This window comes from Gobius niger (assembly GCF_951799975.1).
Source record: "Gobius niger genome assembly, chromosome: 12".
NCBI classification, from domain to species: Eukaryota; Metazoa; Chordata; class Actinopteri; order Gobiiformes; family Gobiidae; genus Gobius; species Gobius niger.
Genome location: NC_136863.1, coordinates 25749108 through 25773057, shown reverse-complemented (window position 1 = coordinate 25773057; position 23950 = coordinate 25749108). Strand labels below are relative to the sequence as shown.

Below are 23950 nucleotides of genomic sequence, written 5' to 3'. Positions count from 1 at the left end.
GAGCACTACTTCAGTGGTAGTTTGTTCCAGTGCAGGCAGAGCAGTACTTCAGTGGTTGTTTGTTCCAGTGCAGGCAGAGCAGTACTTCAGTGGTAGTTTGTTCCAGTGCAGGCCGAGCAGTACTTCAGTGGTTTGTTCCAGTGCAGGCAGAGCAGTACTTCAGTGGTTTGTTCCAGTGCAGGCAGAGCAGTACTTCAGTAGTTTGTTCCAGTGCAGGCCGAGCAGTACTTCAGTGGTAGTTTGTTCCAGTGCAGGCCGAGCAGTACTTCAGTGGTTTGTTCCAGTGCAGGCAGAGCACTACTTCAGTGGTAGTTTGTTCCAGTGCAGGCAGAGCAGTACTTCAGTGGTTGTTTGTTCCAGTGCAGGCAGAGCAGTACTTCAGTGGTTGTTTGTTCCAGTGCAGGCAGAGCAGTACTTCAGTGGTTGTTTGTTCCAGTGCAGGCAGAGCACTACTTCAGTGGTAGTTTGTTCCAGTGCAGGCAGAGCAGTACTTCAGTGGTTGTTTGTTCCAGTGCAGGCAGAGAAGTACTTCAGTGGTTGTTTGTTCCAGTGCAGGCAGAGCAGTACTTCAGTGGTAGTTTGTTCCAGTGCAGGCCGAGCAGTACTTCAGTGGTTTGTTCCAGTGCAGGCAGAGCAGTACTTCAGTGGTTTGTTCCAGTGCAGGCAGAGCAGTACTTCAGTAGTTTGTTCCAGTGCAGGCCGAGCAGTACTTTAGTGGTAGTTTGTTCCAGTGCAGGCAGAGCAGTATTTCAGTGGTTGTTTGTTCCAGTGCAGGCAGAGCAGTACTTCAGTGGTAGTTTGTTCCAGTGCAGGCAGAGCAGTACTTCAGTGGTTGTTTGTTCCAGTGCAGGCAGAGCAGTACTTCAGTGGTTGTTTGTTCCAGTGCAGGCCGAGTGGAGAGAGTGACCTGTCTATTATCCATATGACCCAGTGTTTTACTGTCAAAGCCTGGCGCTCCTCTCGCAGGCAGCTGAAGAGTAAAGGCAGTTTGCAGTTTGCATTCATCATAGGCAGGTACAGTAGTCAGTAGTTCAAAGGTCACATGCCATTGGGACAGGGCTTCCACCCTTGGCATCAGAGAGGGGAACTCCAGGAAGCGACCTGGAAGTAGATACAATGACCCCTCAGTGCAGCGAGGGCTCAAAATGTTCAGCGTTATCAAAATGACCTTAACGCCCGAGCACGGGAAGGCGAGCGCGGTTCATCCATCATCTTCCAGATGAGTCCCCCGCACTATTCTTCTCCCTAGTCTATTAATAATGTCGCCCCGGAAGATCTATTCTGATATTGTGACTTTTATTCATTAGCTTTTATAACACCGCCAGATTCCCCTCAGACTCAGCCTTTGGGAATCGAATCCAAGGCACTGCAAGCAAAACTTGTTTTATTTCATTTTCAGGCTCTAGTAAGTGAAGTAAGTGAACTGATCTAAAGTCAAATCTACACTAGCAGTTTATTACCATTATTATTATTACTTGACTGAAAAAGCGTAGATTAGAAAGTCTTAAAGCAGCACCCTCAGATGGCAGAAACGTTCCAGTCTTGTAATGGTGCAAGTCAAAGGCTTTTTCAAGGGATTTGTTGATATCAAAGAAAGAAAATCATCGCATCCACATATAATAATGACATAATATGATAATAAACAAATACATCTAAAGCTGGCTCTATCCATAATTCCATATTCTCCTCCCAAAAAAAATATTTTGGCCATTTTAAAATGCCTTATTTTAAAAGCAGAGCATATCTCTTATCTTAGTTTAGGAGGAGGGACAAAGTTAGTGATGCAATGTGGAAATGCAACCATTCCAGGCCGGCAAAATGGAGTAGCTGAGGGTGGCTTTGAAATAATTACATTTTCAGACAATAAACAAGTATGTAATACATTATTAAAGGGCCATATAATGTGAAACAAAAAGATCTTTGAGGAAAAAAACATCTGCTACAGATGACAAAATAAATTGTGCACCGCTGATTTAATTGCAAATCTACCAAATTGTAAACGTGATTATTTGGGATGAATTAATTCGCTAGTTAATCTTAGTGAGCAGGGAAATGTGAAATAGCGTGATGATTTTAATTTGAACACAATGTGTTAACATGCTAATACTGTAGTCGTAGTGGAAAAACAGCAGAACATGTGATGATCACGGAACACAACATACAAACAGCATCACGCATTCATCAACAGATAGAAATAAATAACAGTACATGTAACCAATTTGAGTGAACTGATCTCATCAAATGAACACGTTCAACCAGACTGTGGAACATTTCATGCAACTTAACTGTGACCAAAAGCTGCTGAACAATCGTGACAGCACCACCAAACACACTTCTCATGATCTGCTCAACACGCGTGTCGCCATTCGTGCTGGTTATCAGAATGAAGCCTGTTTTCTAAGGTATTTTTCAACAACAAGCACTCCCCGAATGAAGCACGAGAGTGAAGCGTTACACAGTACGGCTTTAATCATGCAGTAATCCTCGAAAAAGTTTGAACGACAGAAAAATAAAGCGAGCAGAGCGCGTGTATCTGGATCACAGCTCTTCCTCGCTCGTTTAGACACAGCGCTGGCCGCGATAATAGATTGGTACAGTGGATTTCACAGAGCTGACACCCCCAGGGCATACTTCAATTAGAGACTTGGGTGAGTTTTAACACTGCGGATCTCCTCTGGCTCCCTTCACTTCCCCCTCCGTGCCTCTGTATCAGCAGCGAGCGCCACATGGCTCCTCCTCCACGTCCTGCTCGCTGTAATCAAGCCCGGGCTAATGGCTTATTCTTTCTGCTCCGGCAACTGCATTTCTCTTGTTTATTTTCCCACACTCGTAAATCTGGAGACGCGTCACCAGTGCGGAGATATTAGTGCAATAATCTCCGCAATTATCAGATGCCCCGGCTCGCTCGCCCCCCTCCGCTCTGTCGCCCTGCTGCACCGCCAAATCTGCGCTGAGACAAGCACACTTCAGCACACAACTACAGGGGCAGTCCAAGGCTCACCGGCTGCTCTCATTTAAAGCTCAAAGGCGAACAACTGAACAATGGAAAATAGACCTACAAATGAATAATAATAATAATAATAATAATAATAATCACTCTAAGTCTCAATCATTTAATCACTTAATCAGAGACCGGGAGTTGCTGCAGTTGGGATCCAGGATTGAACCACTTCTACCGCCTCAACATTTAAAAAGTCTGTATTTAAACAGAATTGGTGCAAACTGGTGACAGCACTTAATACTATAATAATGGAGCTCAAATACAATCTTTTGAATGATATTATAACGTGTATGTGATCTGGTGGAAGTAGGCCACAGAATAGGAGTCAAGCGCACAATCCTACTGAAAAATACATAATAACATGACTTACTTTCTTCTAATTTTTCCAAGCACCCTTACACAACAAAGACCGAACAAATAAATGGCATACGGTTTAGGGAGGGAATATAATGAACGCCACACACGCTGGGTTTAGAATAAGGGCCGGGCCATGTGGACAGAAAAAATGTACCGGTACTCGATATCACATGTTGGTACTAATACACTGCAAAAAACAATCGTGATAAGCAAAATAGCTGGAATTAGGAATAATTTACACTATGGTAAACCCCTTTCGTCACATATTGACTATTTGGGTTGTCCATCAATACACAATGCAAACTTCACGCATTATCTTTATTTTTTTTATTATTTTTTTGTCACAAATTACTACTTTAACAACATAGTTTTATGGAGCAAAATTAATATTACCCTACAAAAAGAAAATTCAGGTATATGGCCTTTAATAAATCAGCAAAGTGAGGCCCAAGAAACAATCACAACATAAAGCTTTAGCACCTAATTAATAAGCATCTGCTATGAACAAGTATGTATGAAGAAGATGGCGTGTACTCGTTTGAGAAAAAGTGTTATCATTGCATCCCTAGAAAAAGGCCTTTTGATCAGTTTGATGATTAGACAAACTGTACAATGGTTTCCATTCCATTTAAAACTGACGCTGCAGGTGAATCTATAATAGAAAACGCTATCTCAATGGCCGCCGCCTGGGCGCCGCCATGTTTATTTCCCATACCGACTTTGAAGCTAAGCAGGGACGGGCCTGGTTAGGACTGGGATGGGAGACCGTTTGGGAACACAAGGAAGCCTGGCGGGGGCTGATCCGCCGTCACAACAACGCGAGTGCACGAGATCTGACTGCCGTGCGTGTGCGCGAATCCAAACAGGGCGATGTGTGTGTGTGTGTGTGTGTGTGTGTGTGCGCGCGTGCGCGCGCGTTTGGGTGTGTGTGTGTGCGCGTGCGTGTGTGCGTGCGTGTGTGCGCGTGTATGTGTGCGCGCTCATCCAAACAGGGCGATGTGTGCCATCGTCACTCACCCTAAACTGCAGCTGCAGACGCTCCGCACAGGTACAGTGACATCCTCCAAAACACATGACATCTGCGTGTCTTTGTTTAAGTCTCTCCTGCAGTGACCGAGGCTGTGGTTCATTATGGATCCAGTGCTGCGTAATGTCAGCGGCGCAGACAAATGCATAAGATCCAATCCTGGCCGTATTCCGTCTCCAAAGCTTTGTCTCCGAAAAAAGTACACGCAAAACATTGCCCAAAAGCCTCTAATCAAACGCGCTGCTCCGACTGATTTATCCTCCGTGTGAGTAAAAGCGAAAATTAACGAGCGCATGGCCTGCACTGCGTAGTTTTTTTCTTTTTTTTTACGTTGCTGCTGGACCATTTGTTTTCTATTTTGCTTTCATGTATTGTGAGCCCAGAGTTACATTTTATTCTAAAGCAGCTTTGAAAGCATTGTCAATTTTATTGTAAGGTTATAAATACTGTCTAACAACGATCATTAGGCTATTTCATTTCAAAACCAACTTATTACTTTTTTGATTGTACACTACCGTGATGCACCAAACCACCGGTCCTGCACCGTGAACCGAACCGTTAGAGCTGAACCCCTAATATGTATCCATAATTATTCCACTGTATCTTGAATTCTATTCCCTGAGTTTAGCGAACATATTGTCCATGTAGTTTATAAGAAAGGAGTACGGGTGCATCAAACACTCCAATTGCTGTTTGTTTTAAATTATTTTTAGCATTCATTATTTTACACATTTGTAGTGGCCATAGTTTTTGGAATGGGTTGGGAACCACTGGTCTACAGCTGAACTGTGTGACGGGTTGGACATTTCTTTGTAATCACTCATAATCTCAGAATATCAAATGTGGAGCCTAGTGAGGCCCGGCCGAAGGCCGGGTCTCAGCTAGTAGGGAAATAAATTAATATAGTTACAGTGGGAGGAATAAGCAAGTACACCCCCTGAATCTCACTGAACTGCAGCAGTTTTGTAAAGAGATTCATCCTGATCACTGTGAGCGTCTAAACGTCAACTTTGGTTTGTGAAAGAGCTCTTGGATGCTCCACAGCACTACTGGAAAAATACTCAGTCACTGATGGACCCAGAGTTTAATTTTTTGATCGGAAATCAATCAAAATCAATTGAAAAATGAATTCACAAGTTTATCAAGATATTTTGCAGAAAAACCTGAGACATTCACAACAGCATGTGAATAAGTAAGTGAAACCCTGTATTAAATATCTGCTGATCCTTCTTCTGCAGCAGTAACTGCTTTCCTGTAGTTGCAGATCAGACGCTCACAACGATCAGGATGAATCTTGGACCTTTACAAAACTGCTGCAGTTTAGTGAGATTCAGGGGGTGTACTTACTTATTCCTGTCTTCCTGTGAATGAGAACTCATTCTTATGATTTTGATGAAGATCAGACCACATTTAGTGACCAATTTAGGCAGAAATGTGAGAAATTCCAAACGGTGTATTTATTCTTTCATCCCACTGTCTGAAACTTCTGCTTTATATTACTGAAGATGTACAGCAGGTTTTCTGTAATTTCATGCTTCCGTATAAGACATATTACGCCTTAAAATGGCCAAAATCAGTATGTGTTTGTTTTTTTAATCAGTTAATCGTAGGTGTAAAAATCTGTAACAATCAATCATTTTTGTGGTCAAAGCTGAATAAATCAGGATAGGAATTAGATATTTAAAAAATCCCTCTGAAAAAAACCTTCAAAATATTATTAAAATATTAAATAAAAAATATTATTAAGTCCAAGACTGTAAAGTTTGTAACATTTGTGCAAAGATGAATTTCTACCTCAGTAGATAATAAAATTATCTTCTCTTCTATTCTATTCTTGCGCGAGAATGTTGTAGCTACTTCCGGGATAGCTCTGCCTCGATAGCAACAACACGTCATAAAATAAGCATCGTTCGGGATTAAGTTTTGTCTTTTTTTATACTCTGACATGAAAACTAGCTAAAAATCATCACATTGACCACTGCATGAAAGATTTATGTTTTCACTTGCAGCACCTCGCCTTAAAGGTCCTCTCCCCAACCACAGGGTGGTCCCAGTCTATGAAAATGGCCCTGTGCTCCAGCCTCTCTATATAAGAATAGTCACCAGAGACTAAAAAGCCTTTTCATGGATATAGCTGGACATAGATTTAATGTGAGAGACTTTAAAAATTCAGCTGTTTTTTGCCGTCTCCTTTTTTTTTCTTTTGTTGAATACAAAAAACACAAATGAATGCCCTGTACTAAAATAAACCGTCAGTTCCTAAAAGCAATCTTGGTTCAATCACTGTTGGATTGATGTTTGACTACTGAACAGCATTTGTCCATGACAGTAAAGCGCTGACGCTCGCCTCATGGTCATGTATGGAGCTCTATATGATCTGAAATGAAGATGTTCCGTAATTACTCACCCACTCGTCCTGGATGAGCCGGGCCGCCTTGTTGCCCCGCGTCAGATTTCGACAGGCCAGGACGACGTGGGCCCCGTGCAGCGCCAGGGACCTGGCCGTCTCCAAGCCTAAAGACACACACATGATTAAAAACGTGCAGTTCAAAGATGACTTTCCCCTCTTTAGATAACTTTGATTTCCCGGCGTCGGGGCTAAATGGGTGGAGGGGGCTGGGGGTGGTGCAAGTCCCTCTCAATTTCCCTTATAATTTCTTTGATTTGAGTAACCCAGTGGTCTCGCACTTAATCATTTCTCTCAGAAGTGATGAAACCGATTGAATTATTAGTTGGGAGACTTTGAGATAAAGTTGGAGATGGAGCGATGCCCACGAAGGAAACTCCGGGCAAAAGGAGGTCACTGGTTTGGCTTGTTAATCACTGCTAATATAGAGGCGAAATTAACTATGGACAACGTCGACTTTAAGGCATATAGGCCACATTCACACCTGAGGCTCGGTTCCATTGGGACCAACAATTATACGTTCACACGTATCATTTTAGGTAGAGAAATCCTCTGCACGCCTGTGGGGGCGCTCTGATCAAGAAACTTATGTGAATGGTCGATTAAACTCCACTTCTTTTTTTGTTTTCTTTTTGCTCTTCTGAATCCCTGGCAGACAACCACGGTGCAACAATGCACTCATCATGAGGAGCAGACGAGGAGCGGACGAGGAGATGTTTTTACTTCACATGAGACAAATGAGAAGGCTACGAGCAAGGCCACGTGCTCCAGGCTAAGACGTCAAAAAACCCACTGACCGAGGGATACAGACTAGGGCCGATATTTGGGTTTTTTACAATATCGGCTTTCGGCCAATATCGGACGATGAAAAGGCCGATATCTCTTAGCACTGAAAAGAGCTCAGTCAGAGCTTTAAAATGAGCCCTCTCACAACTCCCTCGGCCTCAGAGGAGATGAGAAACATCGCAGTGAAAATCGGTCACAAGTTTGTTCACCTATTTCATATGTTTAACTACAGGCTATCTGAGAGATTCAAAAATAAATGACTTAAATTATCGGCCATGCCAACCCTCTTTATGTTGATTTCATTCACAAATCCATCCATCCATCCATCCATTTTCTTCCACTTGTCCGTTGCCGGGTTGTGGGGGCGGCTGTTGGAGCTGTCCAAATCACAATGCACCAGCCCCTTATGGCTCCTCCTGCAGGTGGTGGGTCCACAGAAGGACGGCCTCATGGTTCTGACCGGGCCTGTTGGTCTCTCATAAGGGGCTTCTGAACCACTCTTTGTCTGACCCATCACCTAGGAACTGTTTGCCCTGGGAGACCCTACCAGGGGCACGAAGCTCCCGACAACATAGCTCCTGGGATCATTCGGGTGCTCAAACCCCTCCAACACGTTAAGGTGGCGGTTCCAGGAAGGGTTCATTCACAAATCAAACGATCCAATTCAGGATTCGGATCAAGAGAGGGTTGTGAATGCACCCTTAGTGCCATATTGCACAACTTCAGAACTTTTTTTTCAGGAACACTTTTGGTGTGAAGTGATAGATTCAGGGCACACGCCACAACATTTGCCGGAACACTCAACTCAACTCATTAAACACCATTATATCAGATCAAATATTTGGGGGATCAAATTAAGCACTGCACAACATAAAGTGTAAGCTGCAGGTTTTGTAAAAATGCTAAATAAAAAGCTAAAGTATTTCGACCATGGATGGATTTGTTTGAATGATAAAGATCAGGTTTGTAGAATGTGCTCTCAGTGGATTCAAACAAAGGCATCAAAACTTAAAGTGAACTTGGGTTTTCCTGCGTCACACGGTCCTCATTTGAAATATGTTAAAGGTCCTACATCACGCAAAATCGACTTTTTGGAGCTTTTAGCCATGTTGTTATGCTATTTCCTTATCAAAAACACCCTCAGAGTGTTTTTTGGCTTCATTCATGCAGTTCTCAGTAATCCTCCTGAATCCTGCTCTCTGAGCAGCTGCTCCGCCCTCTGCTGGAAAACCACTGAGTTGTGACACTAGTGTCAAACAGGAAGAGCACAACTTCTGTATGTAATGCCTTACAGCCTGATTTTAACTTATAAAACAGCTTAAAAAAGAAAAAAGAAAAAGGTCAGGGCTGAAAACAAACGCACCCCTGAGCATCTGAACAGATGTCATGTTTGTGGTGCGCACTGAATGGGTGCTGCTGCCGGATGCTCTCTCATCGAATGCAATTTCTCCATCTGTGAGATCAATAAAGTATCATCTTATCTTATCTTATCTTATCTTATCTTTTGCACTGAAGGATGTGAAGGAGCTCTTTCTAAACTACTCTGGACACGCCTATGTTAGCTTGTGTGTGTTAGCTTGTGTGCTAGCGTGTGTGTTAGCGTGTGTGTTAGCGTGTGTGTGTTAGCGTGTGTGTTAGCGTGTGTGTGCTAGCGTGTGTGTTAGCGTGTGTGTTACCGTGTGTGTTAGCTTGTGTGTTGGCCATTTATGAAGCTGTGTTGTAGATGTCAGCTCCTTATAACTGCATCGTGAAGTAACTTCACTTATTGCTGTGATATTTATATTTCTTTTACTGCTAATAACGCATGGGCAGATCTGCTCGGAGAGAGGGGGCGGAGTTAACTGAATCGAAGCGTCTTGTCTTCCGGGTTTGCAAAATACCTCCAGAAAATACTCATATTTCTCACAAAAAATAGTGCTCCATAGCGGAAGAGGTATAATATATCATATAAATGCCTATACTTTACTTTGGGGTGGCTAAAATAGCAGATACAGATCCTTTAAATGAAGACTGGTAAGGCTCGTGGAAATCACGTGTGACTCCTTATGTTCATTTCCGAGTTGATTCTAACCATAAGATCTAGCAACCCTCGGTGTGGGGCTCATTCTGCTTTCTGATTGGACACTCATCTTGAGAGAAACCTAATTCATGTCATGGAAAATGTCTTTAGGATTGTAACTAAATCAATATTAGAATCAATACTTGATGAGAACATGTTTCCATCAGATCTTGGCGCCAGCAGTTCTCTTCCAACATTCCTCAATGAAAATGACAAAGGTTTCAGCCATCTGTGGAATTAATTCACAAGATTAACATTCCCCTTTCTCTTGGACCCTTTCCATATACTTTGATTTCCTCTGACATTTCCCTGTCCTTTAGATAGCGCCCGTTTAGCTATGGCTCCACGTAGACTTCCACACATGTAGCGCTGGCTTTGACAGAACTGGGACTACATTACCGCGCGGATTAATATCGAGCGTAATTATATTATACGTCTTAATCTGATTTTCATTAAAATGCAGAACTGGGAGGGCTAATTGTGAGGGGAGAGTGTCGCCGACTAATATCTATTAAAAGTCCAAATGGCGGTCGGATTGGAGAAGAGGGGGGTCTTTCCGACAAGTCAAGCGTGGAATGAAATGATACAACACCTTATTAGATCTAATGAAGGGGACGGCGGCACTGAGAGCAGATCATTTGAAAGAAGAAAAAAAAAACACAACACCGCATGAGTGTTTGGTTAAAAACAGTTAAAAACAAAACACATGTGAACAAGGTGCAGAAATGGTTTCCTTCATTTGTCTTCATGTTAGCCTTGTGTGTGGCTCCTCAGCACTGATACTTCATACGTTATCATTTGAATCATTATCTACGTGATCAAAAGACAGCAAGAGGTGAGGCTGCTCAGGATGTGGAGTTTCCCTGGAGTGCCCTCTGCAGGCCGCAGTGGGGGATTACGGGCTTCACAAATGTAAAGGGCTGCTAGGCGTTTCTTCTATGACAATACACATCAGAGCACTTCAAGTCACAAGCAGCGGTTACATTAACAGAAAAAAACATGTACAATAGGCCAGGATGAATGACAGAGTGGGGGGCAACAAATGCAAATTATCCCATGGCAACTATCTGGTGTGGCGGAAAAATAGAATTGTGTAAAAGTTCATTTATTTCTGTAATTCAACTTAAAATGTGAAACTAATATATGATACAGACTCATTACATGCACAGTGACATATGTCAAGCCTTCATTTGTTATCATTTTGATGATAATGGCATGCAGTCCATTTTCAAAATTCTAATTTTCTGAGGTTTTTAATTTTTTTTTTTTTTACAAACTGTGAGCCATAATAATCAAAAGAATAAACACATCTCATGTTGCATGTAATGAGTCTGTCATATATTAGTTTCACAGTTTAAGTTGAATTACAGAAATTAATGCACTTTTCAACGATATAGAGTTCCACCTGTAAATACAAAAAAAAAAAAATTCTCCATCATTTATGGAATATTTTCAGCTTTGACAGACCGTCAAAATGGTCAAAATGGTCAAAATGCTGCCTTCCGTTTTTTTTCTGGCTTTTATTTTACAGTAAAAAAAAAAAGAGTGAGACCATGTGCTGGAGCTTTTCTTCATTTTTCGAGTCAACTAGTATTTCAACAAATAAACACATTTAAACCTGGCTCAATCCATTATTCAGATTTTGTCACCTTTTTAGACATAAAAGGCCTTATTTTTATATTAAAATTGTGAAATGAGAGAAAACTAGTTGCAATAAAGTTCTTTCTCATATTCATGTCGGTAATCTACAGCAGAAGTTTCAAATGGATATCTCTAAATTGAAAAAGTTTCGCTATTCTCCTGTAGCGTCTCGTTTAAAGCCAACAGCCCAAAAACGGTTTCCTCCTCGTCTCCTCGCGGAACAAGGGTCGGCCGAGCTGTAAACAACTCTCTCCCCCTCACTTGTTGTGTGTACAAACCATGAAAGTGAAATTAATGGACGCCAGTGTTTTCCATAATGGAGAACAAATTAGAATATGGCAGCGACACTGGCAGGCGCGCCGCAGCCTTGTGTTTGCCGTGACAAATAACAAGGGCTTGACATTAATTGTGAAATAACGAGAGTGGAATGGCGCTCTCTCCGCCCTCGCCGCCGCGTGCCGCCAGTGGAGAGGGGCTCGGCTCCAGTGGGTTTGTGGTCAGGTGTACAACGCAGGCAGCCTGTAAAGGGACTTGTTCTGCCACGGAAGAACATGATGGGGGTCACACAGAGGAGGGTTTCCACGGCACGCGCCACAAGCTGTTTTACACGCCACCAGAGGCAGTGGGCGCGGGATAACGAAGGCGGAGTGAGCCGTTTGGCTATTTAAGGCCCTTTATCATGCTTTAAGGCCTTTACTAATTTGTACGTCTTAGTCTGGGTCTTTTAGTTGAAAAAAACTAATTGTGTGTGTCTAGAACTTATCCTTATGTTTGATATTATTATAAAATGCAGTTACATTAAAGGCCAGAAGAGGGCACATGTCCTTCTTCTGTACACGGACGTTCGTGCTGCAGCAGTGTAATGCTAAACTTACAGAAGCCTTTTACAAACATGCACGTTCTCTTCAGAAAAACTGCTTTTTTGAACTCAAGCCTCTGCAGTTTTCCACTCAGAGGAGAGTGCAGAGTACGGACATAACCACCTCCACGTGCTGTTGCGTGACTTTATTCTGGGTGATTATGGTGCGCTCTATATCAAGGATGGTTGATGAAAATATGGTGCCACTACGCTATAAAAGCATCCCCCCCTCTCTGCTCTCCAAGCAGCAGTCGCACACACGCCTTGTTTGTTCATGTGCAAAATATCAAAGTACCACAGGCTTTTTTTGACACGTGTGAACAACATGAGTAGGAGAATAGGCGTCAACAATCGCTAAACCCACTGATACCATTTACTCATTCTTTAAAGGTGCACTATGCAACATTTTCTGCAACAACAAAAAAGTTGATATTAATACGTATTTGACCCTTTAGTGACCCAGCTGTATGGGTGGTTAGCTTGGCGCCTTTGCTTTCCATCCCGGTGGCTCCACTGATGATTCAGGATTCATTTTATTTCAGGTTTTTTAGGATTTCTGGTAGGTTTTCGGTATGGAATTTATATGTAACCATGGATACAGAATAAAAAACACTGATCCCTGAGCATCCTACAGGCCATCGTGATGGTAATTAAGGCACTATGTTAACTACCCAAGCATCCGCTGGGTCACTGAAAGGTCAAATACGTATTAATATTTTTCTTTTAAATTACTTAAAAAGTTGCAAAGTGGACCTTTAAATAATGCTATAATACAAAACAAATATTGCACGTCTTTGCGATATGGAAATTGCAACGGGCTAATATCACGACATCAATATCTGTGCAATGTTTTGTGCAGCACTAATTGAAAGTAATGAGACACTCCACTCCACTGTGGGCGAAGTGTCCTCCTGCAAGACGCACATACTGCACAGGGGGTGAGGGTCATATGAGGGTCATTTAGCTTATCCATCAGCTACATGACAAACACAGATCCGTCTACAGGTGCAGACTATACAGCACATCAGGACTCCTTTAGCAAAGCAGAAAAGATATTAAAGCACACAATAGAACAGATTAGAACAGAATGATTATCTTGCTTGTGTTGACATTGTGACATCAAACACATCCACATGACTTCAGCTCAGAGGAGGAGGAAGCTTGGCTGTTCACGTGTTTACTCTCCACTAACAACACACTTCATTTTAGCTCCCAACAAAACAAGCCCTAAATGGCTTGTTGAAAATGGGTCTGGGTGTAATCTCTGCAACGTCTAAAAATGCATATAAAAAATGTGTAGAAAATATCTATTAAGCAGTGAATGTTCTTCATGGTACATTAGGATCCTGGCCCCTGTGATATCCACAATAATGAGTGTGATTTAGTGATTTCACGCTTTGTTTGTCGTGGCTGGCCCGCCGCCCTCCCCCCGTACACAGGTGTATTGGCTCGGTGTAATAAGATCATTACCGCCCTCGTCACTAAAACCTGTTTATTTGCCTTCTCCTCGCACCTCCTGATCTGCTTCCAAACAGGCATTTAGCTCCAATCGGATCGCTCTACAGTCGGAGCAACACAAGTCCATTCAGAATCCGCCGCTTCTAAGACTACAGAGGGGTTTTCCAACGCTGTCCCTTTGCCACAAATGAAATAAGGCACAAAAGGGGGATGCCCGTACTGAACATGATTGTCTACAGACCAGAACATACTCAATAAATTCAAATCATGTCTTTCCGGCCAGGAGAAAGTGCAGATATCAGAGCGAGTCAGTTCAAAGTGAACTTTTGCTGTATTTTCTAAAGGATTATGTATTGGCAATTTGGCCAGTAGGCTTCATTAGACAGGACAGCTCAGGGTGAAGCGGGGAAAGACTTTGAGCCAAGTGTCGGAGCCCACCAGCCCTCTGGACGAGCTATGTATGTGCAGCAGTCCCAACCCCTCGAATGTCCAAAACAGACCTTGAGAAGCATTTCACGTCATTCAATCCTGCTCACTTCTTCTCCTCATGCTGAGGCTGTATTTCCTTTATAGTGTCAAAGGAGGAAAACAGAACTACCCTCCACATTTCTAAAGCCCATAATCCTTCACCAGACACGTCCTGAGCAGGTTCTGCGCTCGAAAGCCACTATTCCACATAGCACGACTCTACTGGGCACGCCACGATCTACGTGCGTCGTGCACATATCGACTTTACCCACTTAACGGCACAACTGCAGTTGTTGTGGGTGCCCCCACAGAGGAGCATGCTGTACAGATCGTCATTAAAGTTTTGTAAACCGCGATGCGAACAAATGTGGGCAAATGCTGCCTTCTGGTGGGGGTTATGGAATCATTCAGAGGTGCAAAGGCTAATAAAACAGAAACCGCTAAGTACAAACTATGAAGGTATGCAACTTGCAAATGTTATGCTAACACCAGCTAAATCAATCAATCAAAACTTTATTTATAAGTGCATCACAAAGTGCTTTACATTTAAAAAGACATTAAAAACATTCTCACCTGTCCAACGCTCCCAATATTTACAGGTATCACAATGGTCTCATATACACACACACCTACAACCCCCTGCCCTTCCCTCTACACACACACACACACTCACACAACAGAATCAAAATCAAGTACATAAGGCTGGGTACAGATGAACAAGGTGAGGAAACCCCATCAGAGGCGCCGTCCTCCCCGGGAGCAGCAGACCAGCTGCAGCCGCCAGGGCATCGGCACAAAGGGTCCCCATAGGAGGCGTGGCAGAGACCCCACACCTCCACCTGGGCACCCACAGGGCAGCACCCACACAGCCACAGCCAACCACTGCTCCCGAGGATATTAGTTGAAAGCTAAGCTAAAAAGGTGGGTCTTGAGCCTACTCTTAAGTTGGGCTAACCTCTGTCAGCGCGATGCTAAAACAGTCATTGGTGAAGATCCAAAGATTACTCAAACATGCGTTAGCAGCTCAAAACACAGCTCCAGGTCCCATTTTCGCACTTTAAAAACGCAGTAGCTCTTCTTGGTTTGAACTGCCGTGGGGCTGAAACCAAAGGCTTGTCTGTTCAGAGGGAGACGACCTCAAATACATATCTTAAATATGCAAGAATGTAATGAAAACCTACTGCAGGCATGAGCATTATATCACTGTGAAAGCACAGAGAAGTCCATTTGGCAGAAAGTGTGGTGTTAAAAAAGGAGCTGTGTGTGAATGTCTGGTGCCTGATCCATTGCTCATCCGCAGAGCCACTCTGCCTTTCACGGCCGTTTTACTATCCAATTAACTCTATTTACTGCTGCTCATTAACAATCTAAATAGTGACAGCGCGTTTTAAGTGGGAAGTGAAGTTGTAGCTTTAGAATTTCCGCTTGGGGATCATAAAACGGACGTGTTCGGGTGAGCAATCCCACAGCGCGTCGCAATCAGTGGGGATAAGTTCAGGATGTCCATGTCGGGCTGCAGGATGTCCCACATTCAATTAAATAAATGGGAATAATTCTGTCGTCAATCCATAGTTTAGGAGATTGTTTTAATCTTGGAAAATGCTTTTTGCGAGTCCTCTGTAACAACTGCCAGTGGATCTGGGAAGCACAACGAAATCATCTCAAGAACTGTCGTCCCTCTGAACACAAAGAAAGCCAAAAAAAAACACTCCACATCTGCAGAGAGATGGAATAGACTCTGGACGGCGCAGACGCAGCAGCACCTTTCAAACAAACAGGAAGTCCTGTTTGTTTGGGAACGGGATCTGGTGAAGGGAAAAGGAGTAAAATCAGATACAAACTCGCGCTAACCTGTCTAATGGGTAAAACAGAGACACGCGAGGAGCCGGCAGAGGATCATGGTGGAGACATTAAGTTTCATCTTTGAAGAGGGAAACTAGCGCCGTATGTGGATCGTGTGGATCGTGTGGATCGTGTGGATCGTGTGGATCGTGTGGATCGTGTGGATCGTGTGGATCAAGTGAATCAAGTGGACCAAGTGGATCATGCTGTCTGATCAAAAATGCAGATCAATCAATATGAGGAAAACAATCGTGATTTATTTTTATTTTTTTTATGATCCAGCCCTAGTAAAGATGCATGTTTTAAAATAAATGCTTGTATTTTCACCCATTTAATTTTGGGTGCAGTTTGACAGAGTAGGCCTATGCCACTCTCTACAGCAGTGGTTCTCAACGGCTGGGTCAAGATCTAAAAGAAGGTCATGGGTTTCAATATAATATTTGTGTACAGAAAAAGTCTAGAATCACTACATGAGCCTCACAAAATTGGGTTGTTTTTATCATAATTTCAACAACTTTTGAGGAAAAGGCAATATCTAGCATTATACAATATCTTACAAGTCTAAGTCATATTTGGGTCGCAGCTTAGCATCCCAGGGGGATTGTGGGTCCCGACGCCAAGCCAGTTGAGAACCAGTGGTCCTCAAACATTTTGTCTCATGTGTTTCCATGAACCTTTGTTTTATACTTCAAGTACACCTCTATGTCGAGACTGCTGCTAATTATTTAGAAAATGATCAACCAAAGATCATTTTAGTACAGTGTGTTCTGTACAAAACAAGGCTAAAAGGCTGTGGAATCATACTTTATTGCAAAATATACTTTCCTTTGAAAATAATACTCAATTCATATTTTTTACTTTTTAAAATCTGAAGTCATTTCAAGTACCCCTGCTAAGTGCTTGCCCCGTAGGGTTCTATAGTATGCTCGATATAGTACGTCCTTGCTAATAGAGGTCTTAAAGGGGGGGTATTATGCAAAATCGACTTTTTCAAGCTTTACATCATGTTATTATGTCATTCCCTCATTAAAAACATGCCTGAAGTGTTGCCTTGGCACATTCACGTATTTTTGAGTAATCTGTAATCTGATGGCAGCCATTTTAGGGATAGGTTTGCCTGAGTCCTCCTAGGAACGCCCCCACCTCCTGGAGACGCCTCCGAGCTTTCGTCACCAGCCGAGTAACCAACCACTGCTCCACAGCAGAACCCCCTCCCCACTGATGCCACAGACAGCGTGTGGAGGGGGCGTGTCGGAAAGGGTCAGAGGTTCTTAAAGAGACAGAGGCCTATTTCAAGACTTTCACTACAGCCATTTTGAGAGAGCAATTTTATACAAGGCAGTTATTCTAATTTACTGCATTTACAGACCAACAGAAGGTTTCGTCATCATTGTAGTGCGCTATAGACTGGTGCTATGTGATTGAAAAAAGCATAATACCCCCTCTTTAAGAACAGCAGACACAAATAGGTGAGTGTCATCAGTCCCCAGAACATCTCCTCCCCCTCATGGGTAAACTACCTCTAAAGTCCACGTGCCCTTTGGTTTTACTTACCTACAGACTAAGCACATATGTATCCTGCGCCTCCTATTATTTTAGCTTTGTAATCATTATCGAACCCCCACTCCCCCCCCACCCGAGCAGGCCCGGTGCACCGGTTTGGGCGTGCATAGCAAATTTCATCCAAGGTTAATAAAGTTGAATAATTTGGCTAACCAACCAGAACTGCTTCTCATTACGCAGCTGCTAAACACATTCATCAGGAGTGCCACTTTTAAAATAAAACTCTCCTTCGATTTGCTCACGGGGGCCGGGCGTGACCGCCGGACACCGGGAGGGGCGGACGGGCGTGCAGTGGACAGCGAGGAAAAAGGAACAATAAAGCGTAAGAGTGCATTTTCAACACGTTTCAGGGGTTTGGGAGAATATTTGTGCTGGAGCGTCAGGAGGAGAGCTTAAAGACATCTTTCCTTTTACAGAAGATCGAGTTGGAGCTGAGCAATGAGTTCAACAAAATCCACATTTGAATTGACACATTACACCCAGAGTTTTGTATTATCCGATTTTCTGATGTGACCGTAAACACATCAGATCTTTAAATAAAGACCATTTTTAACTTGTTGAAAAAGTCCTGAAATCCTTTTTTTTGTCCGTAAGGAGGTGTCCAGGAAACAATATTTTTTTAGTTGTGGCCAGTCTAAGCGCCTTTTAATGTAGATCCACCTGCCCACATAGATTTGACATCTAAATTAATTTTATTTGTGAGCAGAAGTTCTAGAAAGCACTGTATCGATAGTTACTTTGACACGCTGCAATTTATCCACTGTATCGAACAACAACTCCGTTTGGAAACTTTTCTCTGTGATTCCTGGATGAATTTAGTTTTCGGTGTGTTCTCTACAACGCTCTAGGATCAATTGTTTTGTAAGTTTTCTGGTGAGAGGTAGTAATGGGCTAAACAAGCCCAAGCACCGATACAAGTATCATGCACTGAAAGGAAAGCCTCAGCCGAGCTGTGTCACGTTTAGTCTTTTGACTTGACATCCACTGGTAAACAAAAAGCACAAATACTCCTGGTGTCATATTATTGTCACAGGAACTATCCTTTATTAAATCTTGGTCAGTGACTTCATATTTAGAAGGTTGTATCAGTGATACTTCTCATTAATTCTCATTCTTTTGCAGTTTTCCTCTCTCTAAATTCTCACTCTCAGCTGGTTAAACAGCTCAATCCAGACGATTTGTTTCATATTTCTCCCTGCACTTAGCAAAATTATGGAGAAAAGTATTCATTCACAAGTGTGCATATATTTGAAGGCAAACAACTTATGATGACAAATTTTCAGCATGCATACAGGAAGACACACTCCACATGCACGGCGCTTATACAGATGACAGATCATGGTCATGCTGGACTTTAGTGCTGCATTCGATGTAATAGATCATCATATTTTGATTAAAAAAGCTATCTCTCTCACAGAACTCAGAAGGTTTTTCACAATGGATTTCTGTCTGACAGTAAAATTCTGGAATGTGGATTACCCCAGGGCAGTTGTTTGGGACCTCTTCTCTTCTCTGTTTTTATTAATGATTTAACTTTCACTATGAAAAGCGCATCCATGACATTGTATGCAGATGAAGATGAAGAAGATATGCAGATGATTCCACGGTTTACTACGCTGCTAAATCATGTGACAAAATTAATGATGTTCTATCTACAGAACTGGACCTGTTGTACAAGTGGGTTAAAGGCAACAAGTTAGTTCTGAATATTAATAAAACTAAAGGCATGATAATTGGGTCAAAGCAAAAACTTACACATGGACCGAAATTAAAATTAAAGCTTGCCGGGGAATGTATACAAGTAGACAAAGCCAAACTGTTGGGTCTGGTCTTTCTTGGACAGAACATATTAATGCTGTTGTTAATAAGATGGGACGTGCCATTGCAGTTTAAAAAAAATGTTATGTGAAACGTGACACTTTGGAAACGGTTACCAAGTCTTTAACTTTGTGCCACTTGTCATATTGTTCTGAAGTGTGGTCCTCTGCTGCTCAGAAAGATCTAGTAAAGCTACAAGTGGTTCAGAACACGGCAGCGAGACTTGTCCTTGGACGCTCAATTAAAACTAACAGAGAGCACAAGTATTCTAATTTGTCATGGCTCAATCTAAGTCAAAGAATACAAGTCACATTGGGCACCTTAATATAAAACAGCCTATCAGTCAAAATGCCTGTTTTTATATTCAATCAAATTGTCCTATTAAAGTCTGCATAAGCATAATACTAGAATGGCATCCAATGGTCATATAATAACACAACATCCTAAAACTATTTTCATGAAGAAAACGGTTCTCTATAGAGCTATATCTACCTGGAACCGTATTCAAGTTGGAATTTGTGAACTTAGAAATAAGGTACTATTCAAAAATGATCTGAAACGTCATGTTTGTGAGTTTGTTTGCTCCTAAAAGTTTCATGAATGTTTAAATCTATGTACATTTTAAGCCAAATATATATGCATGTTATAATATTTGTTTTTTAAATACTGCATATACATATTTTTGTATGAACATGTAAAATCTGTTTGGAATGGGCCCAGTAAGACTAGCTGACTGCTTATTGCTCTCAGCTAATGGGATCCATATAAATAAACAATACACAATATTTGTGAATGAGAATCAATGAGCTCAGTCAGTGTCGAGTTTGCTTTTATCAGGCTTATTGCTGCCATGCTTTTTCACCACCAGATGGTGCCTGTAAGCCTACCAACACTGCGTGATACAGTGTGCGACACACACACTGAGGTATCATCTACCCATCACTAGTGAGAGGCTCCGTCTGCAGTGAAAACCTTCCAAACAATTGATCCTGGAGCGTCCTTGAGACCACTGTGATGGAAAGGAAAGCCACCATGCAGACCACTGGTACAGCCACTGGGTCACTACAAGGTCAAATATGCATAAATATCTACTTTTTTCACATAAAAGTTGCATAATGCACCTTAAAAAAGTGAAACCTGATTTCTGTTGTGCTGATCCCATGTCCTGTCTCTTTCTTCCTTAACTTTCTACGGTCTGCTACGGCCTACAGACCATCCGCCCGTCTCTTCCCTCGATTTTTCAAGATATTGACAAAATAAATGTGTGCAAGAAATGTCACTTAAGATGTTGGGTTTCTAAACACAGACTGTAGACTAGATCAGTCGGGTGGCGCTCTGTGCAATCTTCGCATCTGGTGCAGTAAATGAGCGGGACAGGGTTTGGACAGACTATGGCTCAATATACTTCAACGTTCACAGTCCACTACCAGTACTCGCACACAGGTTTCAATGGCGCTGTGGTTTGTGGGGTCGAAATGTAGGAACCTGATTGACCCACAGATGTGCAGATGAGATGTGCACTTTGCTTATACGCATAAAAGAAATAAACAGATTTAGACCAAAAACATGTGAGATTGCACCAACTTTCTGAGAGCAATATGGGTGCCAAGTAACACTTTGATCCGTGACAGTAGATTACAGCTCACATTGACAGACATGGGCCCAACCCAATCCCATGGCCTCCCGCATGTAAACCTCCTTAAGGCTCACCCCAGGTCCCACTCTCCAGCTGAAGTCGTGTCCACTGCATGTGCACATTACGGCCAAACATCTTTTTATCCATCTCACATGAATAAAACATGCAGCTCACTGCATGGCCGCGTGTGTGCGGAGCTTATTCATAAACATAGGGCTTTGGAGTCTATTTAATGGCAGTTATGCTTAACAAATCTGCCTCCATCTAATGATGTGCCTCAAAGCCCGGCTCCAGTTCTAATCTGCGCGACGATTCCCTTCTTCCCTCGGCGCGGAGCCGATCGGAGGGCAGCGGCCTGTCTGGTAATCCTCCCAACACAACGACAGGATCAAGGCGAGCACAGGACAACGGCAGCCTTTCATGAATAACAAAGCCACCGCAGATTTGGTAGGACACGATGAAGTTTTCCATAACAAATCCGTTTTATTCCGCGCGCGGGCCTCGGGACTCCTCTGCGCTCCTTATTCTGGCATTAAGTAACAATACAGTGTGGAATTTAGAGCGTGTATTTGGATAGAGCGGAGCGGAGGGGTTTAGCTGGATATCTAGTACATACAAATATCAACATGAAACAATAAACAAGGCATCAGCAGGAGAATTAATGAGAGACGGAGCTTTGGTGGAGATATGCATAGTCAAAGGTGGTCGGAAAGGAATAAACTTTGGCACATAACATCATAGAAATGCATGAATAGTAAATAATATAATAAATGTAATAGTACCCAGTACTACATTTTTTAACCTTGGTTTAAAATATTTGTCAACTAGAACCAGAAAAAACAGAACAATAATGTGAAATTCTTTCCAGAACAATTTCTTTTAAATTTGCATCTTTTTTTTTTCCTTTCTTAACTCCTGTCCCTGGAACCAACAGGCATCAAAACTCCGATCTAAAAAAGATAGGGCTGTGCATTGCCTAGTATCTGGTGATACGATTATCACGATCACGATTCATAGGTCACAAAACGATCCCAAAATATCTCCATAAACAAGTACAGCTTTATTAGATTTGTCTGAAATACATTTTATGTATCTAAATGTCAGAACAGTGAGCTCTTTTAACCTTATTTATATTAATCTGTATTGTACTTAGATATGGGTTATGGGTGGCAAACACTATTGGGCACTTGAATTTCCCCAGTCAGGGATGAATAAAGTATCTATCTGTGTATCAAATTAGAGTTTAAGGCGGGAGTGAAATGCAGGACCAAAGAGACGCTGCAATGTTTATTTCCCCGAAGCGAGAATCGTGCAATGTAGTATTGTGACATATTGCCAAATAAAACATTTTAACACCCCAAATTTCTTTTTTCCCCAATACCAGTAGTACCTAAACCTTTTTCCGATACTATATTGGTATTGTTTCACAGTTCTCAGCAGTATGAATGGAAGTATTTTAACTGTCAGTTATGACGTGCACAAATATTAGTGACCTCATGTCTCATGTGTGCTCAGACTGAATATCCAACAGAAAAATGACTTGTCATTTATGGCTTTTTACAAAGTTACATTTGTGTAAATGTACAAAGTTGGTTTTGTACAAAATATTTACGATCCACATATTATCACCTTTTAAAAGTGGTGAATGTTTTAGAGCAGGGGTTTGCCTGTCCGGTACCGGGCCACCGACCCACCAGAGCCCCTAACAGGACACATAACCCCACCCCTTCATAACTTCATGCAATTTAGATTTACAATTTATGTTTCAGTTCATTGTACAGTTAAAAGACTGAAACACACGTCCTAAAGCTACAGTGTGCATTTGTGACGGATTGAGAGACATTAGTGTTTTAAAAATAAAGGGATCTCCAAATGACATCAATGCATCCGCACGTATTACTTAAATGACGACTCGGGTGTGCATAGTATTGAAATATATGTGATATATGTGATTGTAATAACGCTGACCATAACAAAAATGATGATAAATAAACATACATTAGAATAAGGTGCAAACGCTTTAGACAAATGCTTTGTTACATTGTTACACACGATACAAAGATTATTGAATTGCAATTGAAATATGAACTTGCAACTTACAAACCACAATGTCAGTATCTCACCATCTCCATGTTCATGCTTATGTGCACTGTGAAGACTTCAGTTAAAAACCTAGACAGCAACTCTAACTGTGATATATCTGCCTACAAAAATTAGACAATTTTTCTCCAATATCCTTCATCCCAGTTGTGCACTGTGTTGTGATTGGCCTTTGTAATGTAATGTGATAATGTTCATTTCATTTTTGTCATTTTATTTATTCATCAAAACTTCCTATAATCCGAGCCAGCCTGAATGAAAAGGAACAAAAGAGAAGATCCATCTGCCCCTTTGTTACTTTACAATCACTTTCCATCAGTCTATTACTTTGTTCAGGTCCAACTTTCTTAATATTTACAGATTTACAGATATATTTTATGAACATTATATATCATATGCAAATATAGAAGCATCATTTTCATGTGTGTTCAAATCAAATATCTCATTAATCCAATATTCCTCCTTTACATTGTAGGTTTAACGTGTTTCTTGAGAGTTCCTGACTCTTTGATTTCTTTCTGACTCCTGTCACTGTGACGGTTTGGAATTTACCCTGGCTTTTAAAAGACGTCTGTGCCTTTCAGATTATACTGACTTCTCTGGCCTTTTCTTTCTTCTTTCTTGGATGTTCATTGGCAAGATTTTTTTGTTGGCTTTATACAAAACCTGAAGAATATTAGGATCAACAACATCACATGTAGAGTTGTTTTACAGGTTGTTTTGTTAAATATGCTTGAATCATTGTGTTGTCTAAAGTGAGTAAAGAAGATGGATTTAAAGAGAAGTTGACTAGACGTAACACCGCAATCGATTTAGCTATTATTCCTTTTACTGTAAATAATTGAAATGTGACTTCCATTTGTTTCTTTAACCCTTTGACTGTCACATCTGTCATATTCTATTTGATCGTCATAATATCATGGTGATA

At 41.8% G+C, this 23950-nt stretch overlaps 1 protein-coding gene across 1 annotated transcript in view; it reads right to left on the bottom strand.

The window, feature by feature from the left end:
- Positions 1-23950, bottom strand: part of wwox (WW domain containing oxidoreductase) — a 294998-nt gene that overhangs the window by 251925 nt on the left and 19123 nt on the right. Inside the window, exon 5 of the mRNA XM_079567827.1 lies at positions 6793-6899. Coding sequence (XP_079423953.1) covers positions 6793-6899 — 107 coding nt within the window. The remainder of the gene's footprint in view (positions 1-6792; positions 6900-23950) is intronic.